General features: G+C 36.4%; 1 protein-coding gene across 1 annotated transcript in view; it reads right to left on the bottom strand.

Annotated features, from left to right (window-relative positions):
- Positions 1–4,020: 4,020 nt before the first annotated feature.
- The window catches only part of AGGF1 (angiogenic factor with G-patch and FHA domains 1), a 29,752-nt gene continuing 15,368 nt past the window's right edge, over positions 4,021–18,404 (bottom strand). The window contains exons 9-14 of the mRNA XM_058566205.1: positions 15,616–15,717; positions 14,567–14,732; positions 13,071–13,153; positions 9,963–10,090; positions 7,866–7,965; positions 4,021–6,290 (exon numbers count right to left, since the gene is read on the bottom strand). Of these exons, the coding sequence (XP_058422188.1) occupies positions 6,090–6,290; positions 7,866–7,965; positions 9,963–10,090; positions 13,071–13,153; positions 14,567–14,732; positions 15,616–15,717 (780 nt within the window). The 3' untranslated portion in view covers positions 4,021–6,089. The remainder of the gene's footprint in view (positions 6,291–7,865; positions 7,966–9,962; positions 10,091–13,070; positions 13,154–14,566; positions 14,733–15,615; positions 15,718–18,404) is intronic.

Here is an 18,404-nt window from a genome sequence, read left to right as displayed (position 1 = left end):
AGAATCCACTCCTTTTTTGAGGATGATGAGGCTCACCTACAGTACCTTCTACCCTCTCTCCCTGTCTTTCTCACTACCAATCTCCTGTTCATTCTCCAATATTCATTAAGAAATCCAGCTCCCAACCCAGTCTTCTGGTCCACACCTATCTCCTATCATCTCCTCGGAGAATGAAGATGACCCATCCAGTTACTCTCATCCCTCATCTTCCCTGACTTCAATAACCACCATCTCCACTCCAGGATTCTACTCCTACAACTGCACCCTTGGTACTGGTAGCACTGCATTAAGAATATTAATAATCGCTAATATTTGAGGGCTTATTATGTGCCAGACAATATGTTCAGTGCCACACATGCTTTATCTCATTTAAACTTTCCAACAACCCCATAATGACATTAAGGTACAGAGGTTTAAATAAATTTTTAAACATCACTCAGCTCAGCAGTGGTGGACCTAGGTCTGTCAGACTCTTCAGCCCATGCTCTGAACCATACCACTAGGATGAAAAGAATCAAGATTTAAACCCCAGCTCTGCCACTCTGTCACACAGGCTTCCTGACCTTGACCAAAATAAAAACCTCTCTGAGCCTCAGTTTTCTGATTCATGAAATACTGGTAGGAATAAAGAAGATAATATATTAAGTGCCTAGCACAGTGCCTGACATACCACAAGTATGTGTTCCATCCATCCTACCAGCAAACGCTTACTGAGCACCTCCTAAGCACCCAATCCTGTGGTAGGTACCGAAGACACAGCAGTGAATAAGACAAGGTCCCTGCCTTCACAGGTCTGCACAGCACCTATGGGCACTCAATACGTGACAGATGGAACAAGCCCTCAGGAGGTCTGCCAGTCTCCACTCTGCCTCTCCTCAATCAGCCAGTTACTCTGCTATAAAGCCACCTAATGAGCGCCCTTCCTTGCTTATAATTCTTCAGGAATTCCTCACTGTCAAAGAGATAAATCCAAATTTCTTAACACAATATGCAAGAATAGTTGTAGGTAAATGACTCACTTCCCTTCCCCACCTTATGCCCTCTTCTTTAAGCAGTGAAACTTTCCTCATATGTAATCTATCTGGAAGACTGAATTGAAAACCAGATCAATGTAGACCTATTCTGGAAATGGCATGAGAACTGGAGTCACCAGTTCGGCATCCTAACCCCTCCCCACCCTCATCACACATGCGCGCGCGCGCGCGCGCGCACACACACACACGCGCACACACACACACACACCTGCAGCTACTAAGGCAATGACATAGGTTCTGTCAAACAGTTTGAAAACCAAGCTTTAGATCAATGTTTTTCTAAACGTAGGACACAACCCATTTAGTGGATTATGAAATCAATTTAGTGGTTGTAATCAGTGATTTGGAAAACAAAAATAAGAGGGCCTTATATGAACCAATGTCTAAGTATTGGCATATAGAACCTGTTATATGTGCACACACACTCAGGTACTGAGCTGTGATATAAATTGTATTTCTTACCACGGATCATGGTCAAAATGGTTTGAAAGCCATTGCTTTACATGCTCTACGTAGCTCAGTTCCTTGCATGTTTCCTCAGTCACATAGAACTCCACCTGTATCACGCCACCTGCAGTTCTCCAAACCCATCCTGCTCTTTCACTTCTATGCTGCAAGTCTACAAGCCAGGCGTGGTGCTCGGCACTAGGAATGCAGTAGTGAGGAAAACCAAGGTCTTGCCCACATTACACTTAAGAATCTAGACAGACAAATAGCATACTAATCACACTAATTAATATACAACTGTGAACCAAAAGAAGCAGTCTAAATGAAATAGGGATTTCCAAGAATGTTTATCAAAGGCAATTAGACTAGGGGGACAAAGGAGGCATCTCTGAAGAAGAAGCAATTAGCAGAGATCTAAATATGTCCGAGCTAACTGGGTAAACAGGGTGGAGGCAGAGCATTCCAGACACGACAGAATATAAGTGCCCTGGCATAAGAGAGGGCAGGGCATCTCCGAGAAACTCAAAAAAAGGCCAGCGTGCCAACCCAGAGAACCAGTGGGAGAGTGACACCAGACAGGGCTGGGAAGGTGGCGGTGGCTAGACCAGGTAGGGTTTTATGGGCTAGGTTTTGTTTTCTGTCCTCAGAGTAATGGGGCCACTGTAGGTTTTAAACAGATGATGAAACAAGAGCTGTGAAGAAACTATGTCTGCAGTATGGATGGACTGGAAGGAGGAAGGAGTGACTGCAGGGAGACCAGTTAGGAGGCCAGTGGAACAGTCCAGGTGAGTGGTGACAGTGAACTGACTTAACATATTGGAAATTAGGAGGAAGGGGAGAGAGGGTGGTGGTAGCAAAACAGAGGCTAACCCCCAGGTTTGGCTTGCACAACTGGATAGATGGTGCTGCCAGCTGAGACAGTACACTGGAAGAGACCAGGCTTGGAGAAGACTGCGTTCACTCTTGGATAAGTGGCATTTAAGGTGACTTTGAGTTGGATATGTATCCTGGCTAAATCAACCTGGAAGTCACAGGTATATATGTGGTAAATGCAAATGGGCATACGAGAGTGAGGAAAACGTCTGGGGTTGGGCCCTGAAGGCCTCTCCACTTCCTAGTGTTGTATTCTACTTATTATAAATGTGTATGAATACACATAGTTAACTACACAATTATACCTGCTTTAAAGTTCAAATATAGAAATAGAATAAAAAGGTCAAGTCTGCTCACTCCTTGGTTAACTAATATTAACAACTTGCTACGTACCCTTATATATATATATTTTTTAATGGGATTATGTTATACTTTTCTACAATCTGCTTTTTAAAATCAGCAATGCAGTGACAATATTCTTCTCTATCACGGTATAGATAGTTCTATCGTACTCATTTGAATGGCAACACAATATTACACAGTAGGACTGCATCACAGTTTAACCAATCCTCCAGTCCCCATTGATGGATAGTTGGGTTATCTGGCAGTCAGTCACCTACCCATTCAATATCCACTGTCCCCATTGGCCTTGTTCACTGAACCCTGACTCTGTTCCAACAGCAACATGTTCAGCCCCCGGTGATGGTTCCTGACTGGCTTACGCCAACTGAGACCATTCTGTGGCCCACCTTTTCCACTTCCCTTGCAGCAGCTATGGAGAGTCAAGTTATCAAGTGCTGGCTAACGACCCTAAGGAGAAGTCTGCTCTGAGACCTTCTGAGTAAGCTTTTGCTTTCCTGACAAAAGAGAACTGACACGAACATTGCTCTTTCCCGTGCTCTTCCCGTTTTGGACATGAATATGATGACTGGAGTTTCAAGAGTCATTTTGCAAACAGAAGGCCATAAGCCAATAGGGCCCCAATACACAGACACACACACACATACACTGACTCCTTTTAAAGAATCCAAATGTATTTCAACTTTAAAGTCTGAAAAAGTAAAATGAAGTGTTTTGGATCAAAGATTCAGAGCAGAGATCTAAGTGATGCCCTACAAAAACAAGCAGCACACTTGGAACGAGATGTCGTGGAAAACACTTTCAGCTGTTCCTGAGGGCACCTTTAGGTGTGGGGTCCAGAAATGCCTCTCTGGCTCCCTGCCAAGCACAGCCCTCTGTCCTGCAACTCGACAGGATGGCCTTTCTACACAGTCTCTGACATGTCTTGCTTTCCCTTGTTTGAGATTTCTATCTTCTTTTGCCTGCAATTTGAAAATGTGCCAAATTAAGAAATAATCTTTTATGTGAAAAGGTAGAAGGTGTTCACTTTGTGTGAGCCATTACTTTTCATAATTTACAACTAGAATAAAAACGAAATATCAGAAGTAAAAACTGTTTTAAAAGCAGGAAAAATATTCCTCTCTTTTTGAGAAAAAATGCTTCCTAGCTATTTAATTCTAGAAAACAACTTCTGTTATTTCACTCTAATGTTGATGGTTTCTTCTGTTCTCAATTTTGCCAGCTTCTCGTGTTCTCGCAAAAATATAAGATGTTAGATTTCGCAAAATTCAGCAACTTGTAGCTCCACTTAAACATTTAAAGGCTAATAAATTAATAAATTTATACTTTGTGAATAAACTGTAATTTAAAATATTAAACACAAAACAACTTTATGTGCAATCCAAATTGTACATAACTCATATCTATGCTTCTAAACAAATAGAAGCTCACATTTGTACTACTTTTATAGTTTACAAAGTGCTTTTTATATACATTCTCTCATTTTCTATTCAAGACAGACATGTGAGATATTATTCTTATTCCACAGATGGAAATAGACCCAGACGTTATTCAGTGCTTTAACCACTATACAATGTAGCCCTGAGATTTTAGATCTGCAAAGGGTTTTAATAATGCAAATATCACATATATTTCAATTTTTGTCACCATTTTCAAGTTTCCATTTTCTTAACAAAAGAAAACAATGAAAAAAGTTTTCCACAATCTAATAATAAAAATGGGAAATATTATATAGACAGTTGTATAATAACGCAATGAGTGAGATCTACTAGAAGCAAAGTCAACTTTGAAAGTACTATATTTTTATCTATATACAGGGCACCAGTATCAGAACCACATTTAAATGAGGTTTTTTTTTCTATTTTAGAGAAAATAATGCAGGACACTCCTCTTGCCTCCAAGTCTAACGTACATATACATATACATATGTGTGGTAGGGTGTGTAGGTGGCCAAGAAGGATGCAGAGAAACACTTTGTCAGATTTGGAGTTACAGAGCCTCTGATTCTCCCAGCTTAGGCCTACAGGGACTTGACAATTTGTTCGGTCATGTCTCATCTTTAGTAATAAACTTATTTTTCTTTCCACATCCCCCTTACTTCCTAAATACCCTGTACCATTCAGACTAGAAATTCCAACAGGTAGCCTTTCTTTCTGAATTATCTTCCCTACTGTATAATTTGTTTCAGAATTTTCCCTTCCTATTTCTAAATCTTGGAACACATTTCTTTATAGTAGATGAGGGAGCTATAGCTTATATTCACTGCCAGAAAAGGGTCAGTTCCAGCATTAATTTCGCAGCAAAAAGCTGAGAGGAAAGGTGAACAGCGAGGAGAACAGTGGTAAGTGGCAGAGCAGATACCCCTGACCCCAAGAGCTGCACTGCACTTCTCCACTATCTGACCTCACCCTTCTGTCACTGCTCTGCCAAATTAAAGAGGAAAATTCTCGCTGGTAGTGGGTTCAAAGCAGACCAGTATATTTAAATCACTGGTTCAATTAATCACTCTTTTTGATGTAATAATGTTTTTATTGCATCTGAGGACATTTTCAATAAACACCTTGAGTTTGAGGCCTTGGCTTAGGTAATCCTTTTGCAGTAGAAATCAGATTTCTCTGGCACAACTCCATTGCCAGCAATGGGATTTATCAAAACTACAAATACCAGCACATTGAATATTTCAATACTGTACTCAATTGCTCATATCTAAATATTTCAGCTATGAAAAAAAACAAATGTAAATGCTTAATATATAATACAAATCAACAGATTCTTCACAGAAGAAAACAATGAAAGACTAATTTTCTACAACATGTCACCTGTTCATTAGTTCTTCAATACTATTACTTAGGTTATTTCAAGAATAATAAAATTTATGCACCACTACCCATGTTTTCTCAACATTTTTTATCTAAGTTCTAAAGGGCATAAACAAAGATGACTATAGTCAGAATTATTTCTATAAACCTTTGATATTTCTTTTGTTGTGCATCTTACAATAACAAAGGTATGGAGACAAGGACAAGTGTACATTTAAGTCATTAGTGGTTATATGAATTTTGCTTCCATGGCTAGTTGCTTATACGGGTCTTGAAAATGACAAGATAAAATAATCAAGTTTCATAAGTTCATCTATGCCCTGTGAACTTTAGTCCACTCACAGCATAACCTGATTCAGTCACTATTTATTAGTTTTAAAAAATGTTTCTTAAAAGCTGCAAACCACACTTTATTACACATTTCTGAATCATGAGGGGATAAACTGTGACAGTTCTCTCATGCCATTGACTCTTTTGGAGGGAAAAGTTCTGCAATAAAATAAGAGTTCCCAAACTCTTTTTTTTAAAAGCTTGAATTGTGTTCTAAGACTGACCTTCATTCTATAGTCCCTTTCAGCCAAGGCACAGTCCCTGGTGCATCTTTTTGAGGTTTAGTTTCTGGGAAGTTTTCAGCAAACCTCTCTCGTGCTTTCTCCCAGTTCTTTTTGCTCTTGTTTTGGAGAAGGTGAACATCTTCAATTGAGGATGGTTTGCCTGTCCCCAAGCCTGCATGTGTTCGTCGGAGCTGAAGCTGGATCTGTTACCAAAAGTTGAGCAGAGGACTTACTGTAGAGTTTAAACACACTGAACCCTGCTGTGTCCAACTTGATACTTTTTAATTCTTTGATTTAGAAAAAGACTGATGCAAAAGAAAAACCTGTCAAATCCATCAAATACATACAAGAATACATACATGATTATACATGAAACTTAAACTCATTTTTCTACATTGCCTTCCCTGATTCTACAGAAAATGGAGTGCTCCTTAAATAGCAACCACCAAATTTCATTGAGATGCATTAGAATCTGTCATCCCACTCTAACCAGAAGTAAAGGCAATAGATGTATTTAAAGCTACTTTCCTAGCCTCATCTAAGTAAGTGAACAGGTAGGTTAAACGTTAAGAATCATAAAGAGAACTCGAATGTTTATTTTCATAAAAGGAGAGGAGGACTTCTCATTATTTTGAGAACCATTAAAAGCTACCAGTTACTGAGTGCCTAATACACGTCAGGCACCATGCTAGGGGCTTTATCTTCATGACATCCCTAAAGAAACAGTTCTGGGGCCAGCACGGTGGCGAACTGGTTAAGTTCACACGCTCTGCTTCAGCGGCCCGGGGTTTGCAAGTTCGAATCCTGGGTGCGGACCTACGCACCGCTCATCACACCATGCTGTGGCGGTGTCCCACATACAAAATAGAGGAAGATGGGCACAGATGTTAGCTCAGGGCTAATCTTCCTCAGCAGAAAGGAAGATTGGCAACGGACGTTGGCTCAGGGCCAATCTTCTTCACCAAAAAAAAAAAAAAAACCCAACAAAAAAAACCGTTCTTATTGTTCCCCATTTTTACATATGAAAACTCAAGTCCAAACCTGCCCTAAGTCACGCAGCTAGTGAGGGAGAGAGCACATATTCTAACCTAGGTCTGACCACAAACCCCATGTTCTTCCTGTATTACCTCAATGAAAACGAGAAAATTTACATTAAACTCACACTGATCCATCTACTATTTCTTTAGGTATCAAGTAATTATCAAAACAGTTCTTTAGTCACATTAGTAAGGTTTTTGTAAAAGATAGTCTGATATCAAGAAATTATCAAAACAGTTCTTTAGTCACATTAGTAAGGTTTTTGTAAAAGATAGTCTGAATCTCCAACGAACCACAGGACTGCAGAAGTAATTATTGTTTCCCAGACATTCTCTATTGCTTGCCACATGCTGATTCTTGACCCTAAAACAGATTCTCCAGCTAATACAGAATCTGCCTGTTTGTAAAGTAACACTGTGATTGTTCCTGCAGTATCTAGTACCAGGCATAGTAAGGAAGTCATTAAAATCAAATAAAAGATGCAGCAGACCTTCGGCTCAGGAAATAACATTTACTATCCTAGCTTTGATGAAGGAAAAAACTCTAAGCGGCTACCTAAAAGAAAATAAACAATTCATATATATATATCTGGTAATTGTGAATGCCACTGAGGTAGTAATCATGTCTGGTTTTGCTTGCTTCTATTCTCCTAGCACTCAAGGCAATGCCTGGCACATGGCAGGTACCCACTATATATATCTGCTGTAAGAACAAAGAATGAAAGAATACGCAAATCTTACCGGAGTTTTCATTCCTCCACCATCCTTCCCGAGACCCTCTCCTTTTCTCCAACCCATCTTCTCCAACATCTTCCGACCTTTGTTGCTATCAGTAATTTCACTTTAAAGAAAATTAAGATGATGGTTGATTTCTAAAAGACCATTTAGGTCACATTTATAATAAATTAATGAATTAAAAATAATTGGTACAACTACTTTAGAAAATTGTTTGGCATTACCTAATAAAGTTGAAGATACACAAATTCTACTCCTACATATACTACTTAACAGAAAAGCATGTACATGGTGCACCAAAAAGACATACAAGAATGTTTTTGCAGCAAATCTAATAATAACCACAAATCGGAAACAACCCAGATGTCCATCAATGGTAAAATGGATAAACTGTGGCATGTTCATAGAGAAGACTATTATAAAGCAGTAAAAATAAAATATACCTAACAAAATAATGTTGGACAAAAAGAATACAGACACAAAATAAATACTGAATTATTCCATTTATTTAAAATTCAAAAATAAGTGAAATTAATCTGTTGCTGTTGGAGTTAGGACAGTGGTTTTACCTTTGGGGAGGAGAGAGGAGTAATGATTAAGGGCGGTGGGGGGGCAGCCCCGTGGCTTAGCGGTTAAGTGCGTGCGCTCTGATATTGGCGGCCCAGGTTCAGATCCTGGGCGTGCACCGATGCACCGCTTCTCCAGCCATGCTGAGGCGGCATCCCACAAACAGCAACTAGAATGATGTGCAACTATGACATACAACTATCTACTAGGGCTTTGGGGAGAAAAAGGGGGAAAAAAGGAGGCGGATTGGCAACAGATGTTAGCTCATGGCCGGTCTTCCTCAGCAAAAAGAGGAGGATTGGCATGGATGTTAGATCAGGGCTGATCTTCCTCACAAAAAAAAAAAAAAAAAAAAAAAAGACGGGGGCACTAGGAGGGTAGGTTTCCAGGGTTACTGATAATTGTCTATGTCTTGACCAAGAAATGTTTTCTGTAATGTGTTAATCTTATGTATATCAGTGATACTGATACTGTTATTTGTGTACTTTTCTGTATATACGTTATACATCAATAAAAAAAGTTAAAATGAAACAAAACCTCTCATTCACTATTTGCATTTTGTTCTATGATTTTACGTACTGCTAATTTAAGGGTATTTTAATTTTATGTTCTATCAGTGTATTTTCAGTGCTACAAAATACATTAAATTAGCTCTTCAACAACAATCAACCAAGCAATGTCAGACCAACGTGTTTCATTTTTTACTTATGCCTTCTAATTTACTCTAAAGCAATCTTCATATTCTCCAGCAATTACTTCAAAAATATTAAACTTCAAAAAATATTTGACATGTTGCTTAGTATATCTAATTTATAATACTATATTTCATCAAATCTGACTCCATAAATTGTAAGATGCATCATCATTTTACGTACCAGAGAAAAAATTACTGCCATGTGCAACTAACTGTAAAACTCTATCCATGTAGTGTATCTTAGAATAAGATATGATATTTAATCAGAATTTTATAATTAGTTGTCAGTTCCATATGTAACATTTAAATTTTAACTAAACCTAGAATTTATATTGATAAAAAAAATGTAACCCCATATATGATTAAATGCAGAAATATGGTCATATTGTAGGCCTCAAAATTATACTTTTCATGTTTATCAATGCTACTTTACCAAGAAAAAAGAACTGAATCAAGAAAAATAGTATTTCAGTGTCAACAAGAACAAAAGTAGTCAGGTATTGAAATAATTACAAAAAATACCAGTCCATACCAACTTATAAGCCTAGCCTTCTCAATATCTAGTATATAAAAGTATGCTCACTCAACTGGGTGGCTAGAATGTTAGCTATGCATACATATGTGTGTTTGTATGTATATTCACATACATGCTCAGTAATTTTCTAGGGAAAATGGAATTCTAATATTAGAGGAAAATATAAATAGATTTGGTGTTTCCATCTTGTTCTGAACCATTCCTTTCAAGACTACCTAACAGAATATATAGCCCTGTAAGTCAGATTACCCTATGGATGTGATTACGGTACAAAGAATGTTTCAAACAACTAAGATTTAATACTTACGAATGAACTGATGCAGGGGCATCATCTCTTTGGAAAGTTCCTTCACTTCCAACCTGCTCCCTACGTTTTCCAGCTCTATCTTTATATTTTGGATTCTTCAATGCCTTTTCATCTTCGTAGTCTGTATTCTTTATAAACACAGAATATTCATTGAGGAAAACAAAGCTGATAAATAAAAATGTAATGTCTTTATATCTGCCTTATTTAGCAAATATGTTTCAATGTGGTCTCTATTAAACAATGAATTAAAACAAATCATGATATAAATTAGGACAATTACGTTATTGAATATGCTATTTTTATTCTATCCCCTTTAAAATGTATTATTTCAAGTTGTACTACAACATAAATTGCATACAGAAGTTAATATAAATCGTATATAAACTGTAATATGTAATCATAAGAAGACAATATAGTGAAAATACAGTATATTTTGACTTAATGATGTGTACTCATATTCTCACATGAACTACCAGTATTCAAAGAAATATGTAGAACCCCTGGGGTTGGGAAAAAATCTATTTCTCCTTTTCTCTAAGGAACTGAACGTTCCAAAGGACCTAAAATAGTTTGATACTGTTCCTTGGAAGGGAAAAATGTAGAAAGTCCTTAAAAAATGGACAAAAAGCAAATACTCTTTTACCCTGGCACTAATAATAGCTTTCTGCTTCAATTCAGCTCCATTTATATGATTCATCAGTCCCTCAACAAATATTACTGAGTAAAGTGGGAAGCTCCATGCTAGGTGACAGCATACAAAGACATTTATAATCCTACAGGGCAAATACACAAAATCTTGAGCATGGTCCAGCAGACTGGTTCAACACTAAGGTGTACACGAGATGTGGCAGGAGCACAAAAGAGGCAGTCAATTCAGCATGGGGCTTCAGAGAAGGCTTCTCTTCCCGTTTGTTATTACTTGCTAATCTTTATATAAAAAGTATGACATTCATCCACAAAGATGCTAGGAACCGCTGGAGCAATTCAAGGAAAGCACCACAGAAGTTTTTACTTAATTTTGCTTCTAAACAGAAAAGAAAAATATAGAACCACCAACCCTAATGGGTTTTCTCCCTAGAAGATACAAAAATTGAGTTAAAATTTTTGAGAAAATATTTTATTCTCTCCTTGTATATCTTCTATTTTCCTCCCAAATTAGGCCCTCGACATTTTTTATTATGATTTCTCTCCCTTAGTATAACAACAAATAATACAGTTTTGCAGAATGTTATTTTGGCAGCATCTTTTCCCACATCTTCACAAAGAGTAAAAAGCACTGCACAAACATGCATTAAGACCTAGATTCTACCTACACCTAGCTCTGTCATTTAGTAGCTGGGTGACCCTTAGTTTCTCAAATGTAAACTGGAAATATTAATTACCTTCCTGATTTACTTATAGGATTAAAAGGTAATATTTTTACAGCTTTATTAAGGTATAACTAACATACAATAAATTACACATAAAGTGTACAATTAGATACTTCTGAGATGTGGATACACCTATGAAACCATCACCATAATCAAGACAATAAATACATCCATCTCCCACAAAAGTATCCTTGTCCTTCTTTGGATTCCATCCCTCTAGACCCTCTCCCTGTGCATCCTTCCCTCTTCTGTATCCAGGCAACCACTGATCTTTCTGTCACGATATGTTAGTTTGTTTTCCTAGAATTTTATATAAATGAAAGTATACAGTATGTATTCTTTTTGTCTGGCTTCTTTCACTCAGCATAATTATTCTGAGATTTATCCATTTTGTAGCCGGTATCAATAGCTCATGCTTTTTTATTGCTAAATAGTATTTGACCATATAATCAAATATAGATATATACCATAGTCTGTTTATCCATTCACGATGGACAAGTGAGTTTTTTCCAGTTTCTGGCTATTAGAAAAAAAGGTGCTATGAACATTTGTTTACTAGTCTTTGTATGAATATATGCTTTCATTTCTCTTGTGTGAATACCTCGAAGGAGAATGGTGAATCATATGGTAGGCGTACGTCTAACTTTTAAAGAAACTACTAAACTATTTTCCAAAGCAATGGCACCATTTGACATTCTCACCAGCAGTGTATGCGAGTTCCAGTTCCTCCACATGCCCACCACTTGGCATGGTTACTCTTTTCAATTAGTTTTCATTTGCATTTCCCTAATGACTAATGATACTGAACATCTTTTCATGTGTTTATTTGCCATCGGTACACCTGCTTTGGTGAAGTGTCTATTCAAGTCTTTTGCTCATTTTTTAACTGTTTTCTTATTGAGTTTTGAGAGTTCTTTATATATCCTAGATATATGATTTTTATCAGGGAGATGATTTCCAAATATTTTTCCCAGTCTGTGACTTATGTTTTCATTCTCTTAACAGTATCTTTGGAAGAACCAAAGTTTTGGAGAAATTGTAATTTATTAATTTGTTCTTTTATGGATTGTGCTTTTGGTGTTAGATACCTAAAAAATCTTTGCCTAATTTTTTTTGAAAGGTTTGCCTCTAGGTTTTAAATTTATACCTATGATACACTTTGAGTTCATTTTTATATATGTTACAAGGTGTGGATCAAAGTTCTTCTTTCGGTTTTTGCATATGGCTACCCAATTGTCCAGTACTATTTGCTGAAAAGACCATCCTATCTCCACCAAATTGCCTTCAAACCTTTGTTAAAAATCATACATTTACATATACAAACACACATATACATATACACATCTATCTGGGTCTATTTCTGCACTCATGATTCTGTTCCATACACCTATTTATTGATCTTTATGCCAATACTATAGTGTCTTAATTACTGTAGTTGATAATAAGTCTTGAAATCAGGCAATACTCGTCCTCCAACTATGTTCCTCACTGATATCATTTCAATGCAAGTATTTTAAAAACAAGAAACACCTATTCAAATGCAGAGTATTATTATCATTTTTCTATGCCAATCTCAACAATTGTTGAGGTAAACAGTAAACAAGAGAAATTACATAAATCTCTAAATCATTCTAAATAGCTCTTTTTAAATATAAAATGGACTGTGCATATCTAAAGGCATTTTTACTTAAAACAACATGCACAGTTTAACACATGTAACAATATTTAACATCCTTACCTGCAAACCATATTTTACTCGTATTTTCTTTAATTCTTTTCTCCTTTCCAACTCTTTTTCCTCCTTACTTAGTGTTGGACCAACTAAAAGGAAAAAGTGAGTTTGGTTTTAAAAAAAAAAAAACACTAAATTTGATAGATTTTATATAAAATTAATACTATTTAATAATAAAAAAAAACTAACAATATTAGTATCCCATCTGCAGATTAACCAAAAGTTCAAATAAACATCAATAAATAAAAGGATCTTGAGTTGTGATGACGTCCTTTCAGCATTTTGGTAACTAAACTTACTTGGAAATTAACCAAAACCCAAAGATTATAGGAATGTTATAGTACAGATACCAAAAGGAACACTAAACATCTCAATTTTTCAATAAGATTATTGTAATAGAATCCCAAATGCAGAAATATTCTTAATTTACCAAAGGAACACAGGCATGTGCAAAAGAAAAATCACAGAACCGAAGATTCATGTTATCGTGTAATGTGTCATACTCATTTTCATAATCTAGTATCAGAAAACAAAAAATATACAATGACTATGTATAGTTGTATTTAGTATTTAGGGGAAAAACTGATATGTAAAAAATTAGTTCTTACTAGTTTAAAGCATCTACTCAAATTTTAAAAGCCTTAGATGAGTGGGCCTAAAGCAAGATAGCAACTCCTATGGTGTTCTTTATTATAGAAAAATATGGTATATACACAGATGACACATCAACATAAACTATAAGGAGGAAAGCAAACATCAACCAACATCTCTTAACACCTTGGCCTATTATTCTCTATGCTACTATTATATGACAGAGTTTAACCACGGATGACTTCTTTATATCAGTAAATAGATGTTAAAAGAAACCAATCTTGATTACAATTATGTCACAATTACTCTTTTGAAGGACATTTAGCCACCACTGCAGGGCTGCTTCAAAAGCCTACTAAACTGGATTAGCAAGAACAGGGTTGGCCGACCCCGTGGCTTAGCGGTTAAGTGCGTGCACTTGGCTGCTGGCGACCCGGGTTTGGATCCCGGGCGTGCACTGACGCACCGCTTCTCCACCCGTGCTGAGGCCGCGTCCCACATACAGCAACTAGCAGGATGTGCAGCTATGACATACAACTATATACTGGGGCTTTGGGGGAAAAAAATAAATAAAATTATTAAAAAAAAAAAAAAAAAGAACAGGGCTAATGACTATCTGTCCTGTTCAAAAAGTAAGCTAATGCTATAATAGCACAGCTAAATTATTGCACAGAAGAATCAACTACAATCATCATCTACTAGCCCAGGTCTCTAATTTCAAATACATGCCATTTCTTAGTCTCATTTGATAATAATCACTGAAATATAATCACTGAAATATAAATGTATCTCAATACAGTGTTTTATCAATTAGATATGAAGCTGGAAGCTAACTGATACTTTTTTAGAACACTCTAGTGAATTAAAGAGAAAAGTTTACATGCCCACATGTAACAATATGTTTCACATACCAAAAGACTCATCTTTCTTATCAAGACGAAGGTGAGCTCTAACCTGCCCTGGTTCACAGCCGTCACAGGTATCACTGCCAGGGTGGATGTGGAAGGACAACACGGTCTCTCCAATTTTCACTTCATCTCCATGCTCAAGTACATAAGGGTCACACTTAGTTTTAGGCTAAAGGGGAAAAAATTACAAAACAGAAATCCCAGAGAGTTACATATGATTATTTTACATTTACTGTAACTACTGTCTGATTATAACAAAAAAAATTTGAGATGCTTCTCAGTGAGATAGATACATATATGCAAACACACCCACAAACTGCCACAACCTGAGGATGATCCATAATGTTCTACCAGTGGAGAGGAAGATAGCTCAACTGAGCAACTTGTAATTTTTATATTATCAAAATCCACTAATCTCCCTATCTCCATGTCCAATCCTCTCAGAGAAATACCCAACCCAAACTTCAAATAATCTATTAACCAAAACGAATAATCATCATAGTCAAAAAGGTGAAGTGTAAAGGGGATAAGTGTATCTTATTTCCCCTTTTTCCTCTTCTTGTCTCTTGATAATTGTTTTATTTCATTTCTGAATCTTATAGACTAAGAATAAGGCCTTCCTTCTCGTCTGTATCTTTCCTTATTAAGTGCCAAGCATTCTGCTACATGTTGAGGATAGAAGAGTCAACTGTATAGACATAACCCCTGCCTTCAAGGAGTTTCCACTTTAGCAACATTTCCATTAAAACAATTTTTTAAACAACACAAAATAAGATTGCTATAAGAATATTTACTTTGAATAGCTTTAAAACGCATTTATCTCTAAAAATGAGGCACAGATACATAATAAGAAGTCAAAACTCAACAGTCAAGTATCCACTTATTATATACTTTTTTCAGCCCTTTCTGGGAACTCCTTTTCACATAACACATTTGGGCTTGAACACGGATCTAAACCAAATGATACATATAATAACTATGGCCTTCAAGAATAAAAAACCTCAGTTTTTAAAAATAATGTGCAAGTAATTAATTAATACAGTCACACTCACCTGAAGAATCTGTTTTCCATTAACAATTGTGCCATTCTGACTGCCTTGATCCACAAGGACATAACTTTGTAAGTCATGGTCAAAATAAATTTCTGCATGAAACTTAAAAAAAGAAACCAAGTAATTATAAAGTAGTATACTTTTCTTAACCATAAATAACAATTTCTCTATGATAGGATGCGGTGGACTTTAGTCACTGATAAATTTTTATTATTTTTAATACCTTTTTTCCTGAATACAGAAGTATTGTACCGCTTCTGGTAGAAATATGGAGGCTACAGAAGAAAAAGTCACCTATAATTGCACCTATAACTACCATTAATAATGTAGTACCCTACCTTTTCTACTTTTGTAAGATAGCTGAGATTATACAATATATACAATTTGAAATTATTTTTTCACCTAATATAAATATTTGTCCATATCATTAAAAATTCTCAATACCAAAAGTTATTTGCAACACTCAAGGTCAGCTTCTCAGTGAAGTTTTCCAGTACTCAGGACTAATCACTCCTCCTTGCTCCACAGCACTTTGTTAGATAAAACTCACATTATATGAAGTCACTGCATATGTGAATGTCATTGTATTGCCTATAATTATTGCTTCCGTTAGTTTACATTTTTGCTTACCACTCAGTACACAATACAGTGCCTCACATATACTGGGCATGCACTCAACGCCTGTCTGTTTAACTGGATAAAGAGCTGCAGAAGTATTTAATTTAAAGTTTCATAAACAATGCACTGCTGGTGGGATGTAAACCAGTGCAGCTACTTCAGAGGGGCCTGGCAGTTCCTCAAAAGCTTAAACAGAGAGTCACCATACGACTCAACAATTCTCCTCCTGCGTACACATCAAGAGAAATTAAAACACACATCCAAACAAAAATTTGTACACAAATTTATAGCAGCATCATTCTTAAGAGGCAAAAAGTGGAATCAATTCAAATGTCCATCAATTGATGAAAAGATAAACAAAATGGAGTATATCCATACAATGGAATATTATTTGGCAACAAAAAGAAATGAAGTACTGATATATCCCACAACATGGATAAATCCTGAAGACATGCTAAGTGAAAAACCTAGTTACAAAAGACTACACATTATATGATTCCATTTCTATGAAATGTGCAGAAGAGGCAAATCCATAGAGACAGAAAGTAGACTGCTGACTGCCTGGGGCTGTGGGGGACGGGAGGAAATGGGGAATGAATACTATTGAGTATGATGTTTCTTTTTATGGTGATGAAAATGTTCTAAAATTGTGGTGATGGTTGCACAACTCTGTGAATACACTAAAAACCTCTGAATTATGCACTTTCAGTGGGTAAATTGTATATGGCATGTGAACAATCAAGCTGTTCTTAAAAAACTTCATAAACTTATTATAAAATGTTTCAAAAACATACAAGAATATATTGACTCTGTCCACCCATGACCCAGTTTTAAGAAATTTTTCCATATTTGCCTCAGATATTTGAAAGAAAATAAATTAGTATCCATTGGTGTGTACCTCACTCTGCCCATCCTCCACCCTTCCTTTTCAGAGGTTTGATGTTTGTTTAATCACAATGCATCTCTTTATACTTTCAGCACATATGTATGTATCCATAAACAATATGTTTATTTTGCCTGGTTTGGAACTTGATATAAATGGGAATCATAATTTATATGCAGGAAATTCATAGGTCTTAAATGTAGTTTGATGAGTTCGGACAAATGCATGCTACTGTATGTATTTCTTTTATTTTGCTTCATTGGCTTATTTAATATTATGTTGTGAGGTGCATTCAGTTGTCATGAACAGTTGTGCCATTTTGCTGCATGGCAATCCATTGTATGGATGTACCACAATTTACACATTCTGATGGACAACCAGGTTTTTTCCCAAGGTTTTACTATTTTTTGTGTGTATGTGTGAGGAAGATTGGTCCTGAGCTAACATCTGTTGCCAATCTTCCTCTTTTTGCTTGAGGAACATTGTCCCTGAGCTAACATTTGTGCCAAGCTTCCCCTACTTTGTATGTGGGACGCCACCACAGCATGGCTTGATGAGTGGTGTGCAGGTCCGCACCCAGGATCCGAACCCGCAAACCCTGGACTGCCGGAGCAGAGTACGCCACCAGACCAGCCAATTTACTATTTTTTAAAATGTTTTTATGAATGTTCTAGTACATGCAACCTTCTTGTGGACAAGTGTTTCTCTGGGGTATATACTTAGAAATGAAATTGTTCAGCGATAGTATATGCAAATCTTAAACTTTATTAGACACTGCCATATCATTTTCCAAAGTGGTTGTACCAGTTTATATGGCCAACAGCAGTCTATAGGAATTCTTGTTGCTCCTATACAGCCTTAACTAACACTCGGTATTGCTAGAATTTTTAGTTTTTGCAAGCATAATAGGTGTAAAATTAAATCTCATCATTGTGATTTTAATTTGCATTTCCCTGAGTACTACTGAGGCTAAAACCTTCTCATATTTATTAGCCACTTAGGTTTCCTATTCTATAAATGTTCTCTTCATGTCCTTCACACATTTATTTCGACTGGGTTGTTTCGCATAATAACAACTATATCAAAGGGTTTAAATAGTATCAAATCTTTTGACTTGAAACCTTCTTCTAAAGAGCTGTTCTAAATTATGCTCCCAACAGGAGCAATATTTAATAAATATGATGAGTGAAAACTGACATCTTGGCTTCATTTGTATTTTCTAAATTACTAGAAAGATGGAATGGTTTTCATATATTAACCACGATATTTCCCCTATTGTGAATTGCTT

Source organism: Diceros bicornis, chromosome 1 (assembly GCF_020826845.1).
Source record: "Diceros bicornis minor isolate mBicDic1 chromosome 1, mDicBic1.mat.cur, whole genome shotgun sequence".
NCBI classification, from domain to species: Eukaryota; Metazoa; Chordata; class Mammalia; order Perissodactyla; family Rhinocerotidae; genus Diceros; species Diceros bicornis.
This window is presented reverse-complemented; position numbering and strand designations above follow the sequence as displayed.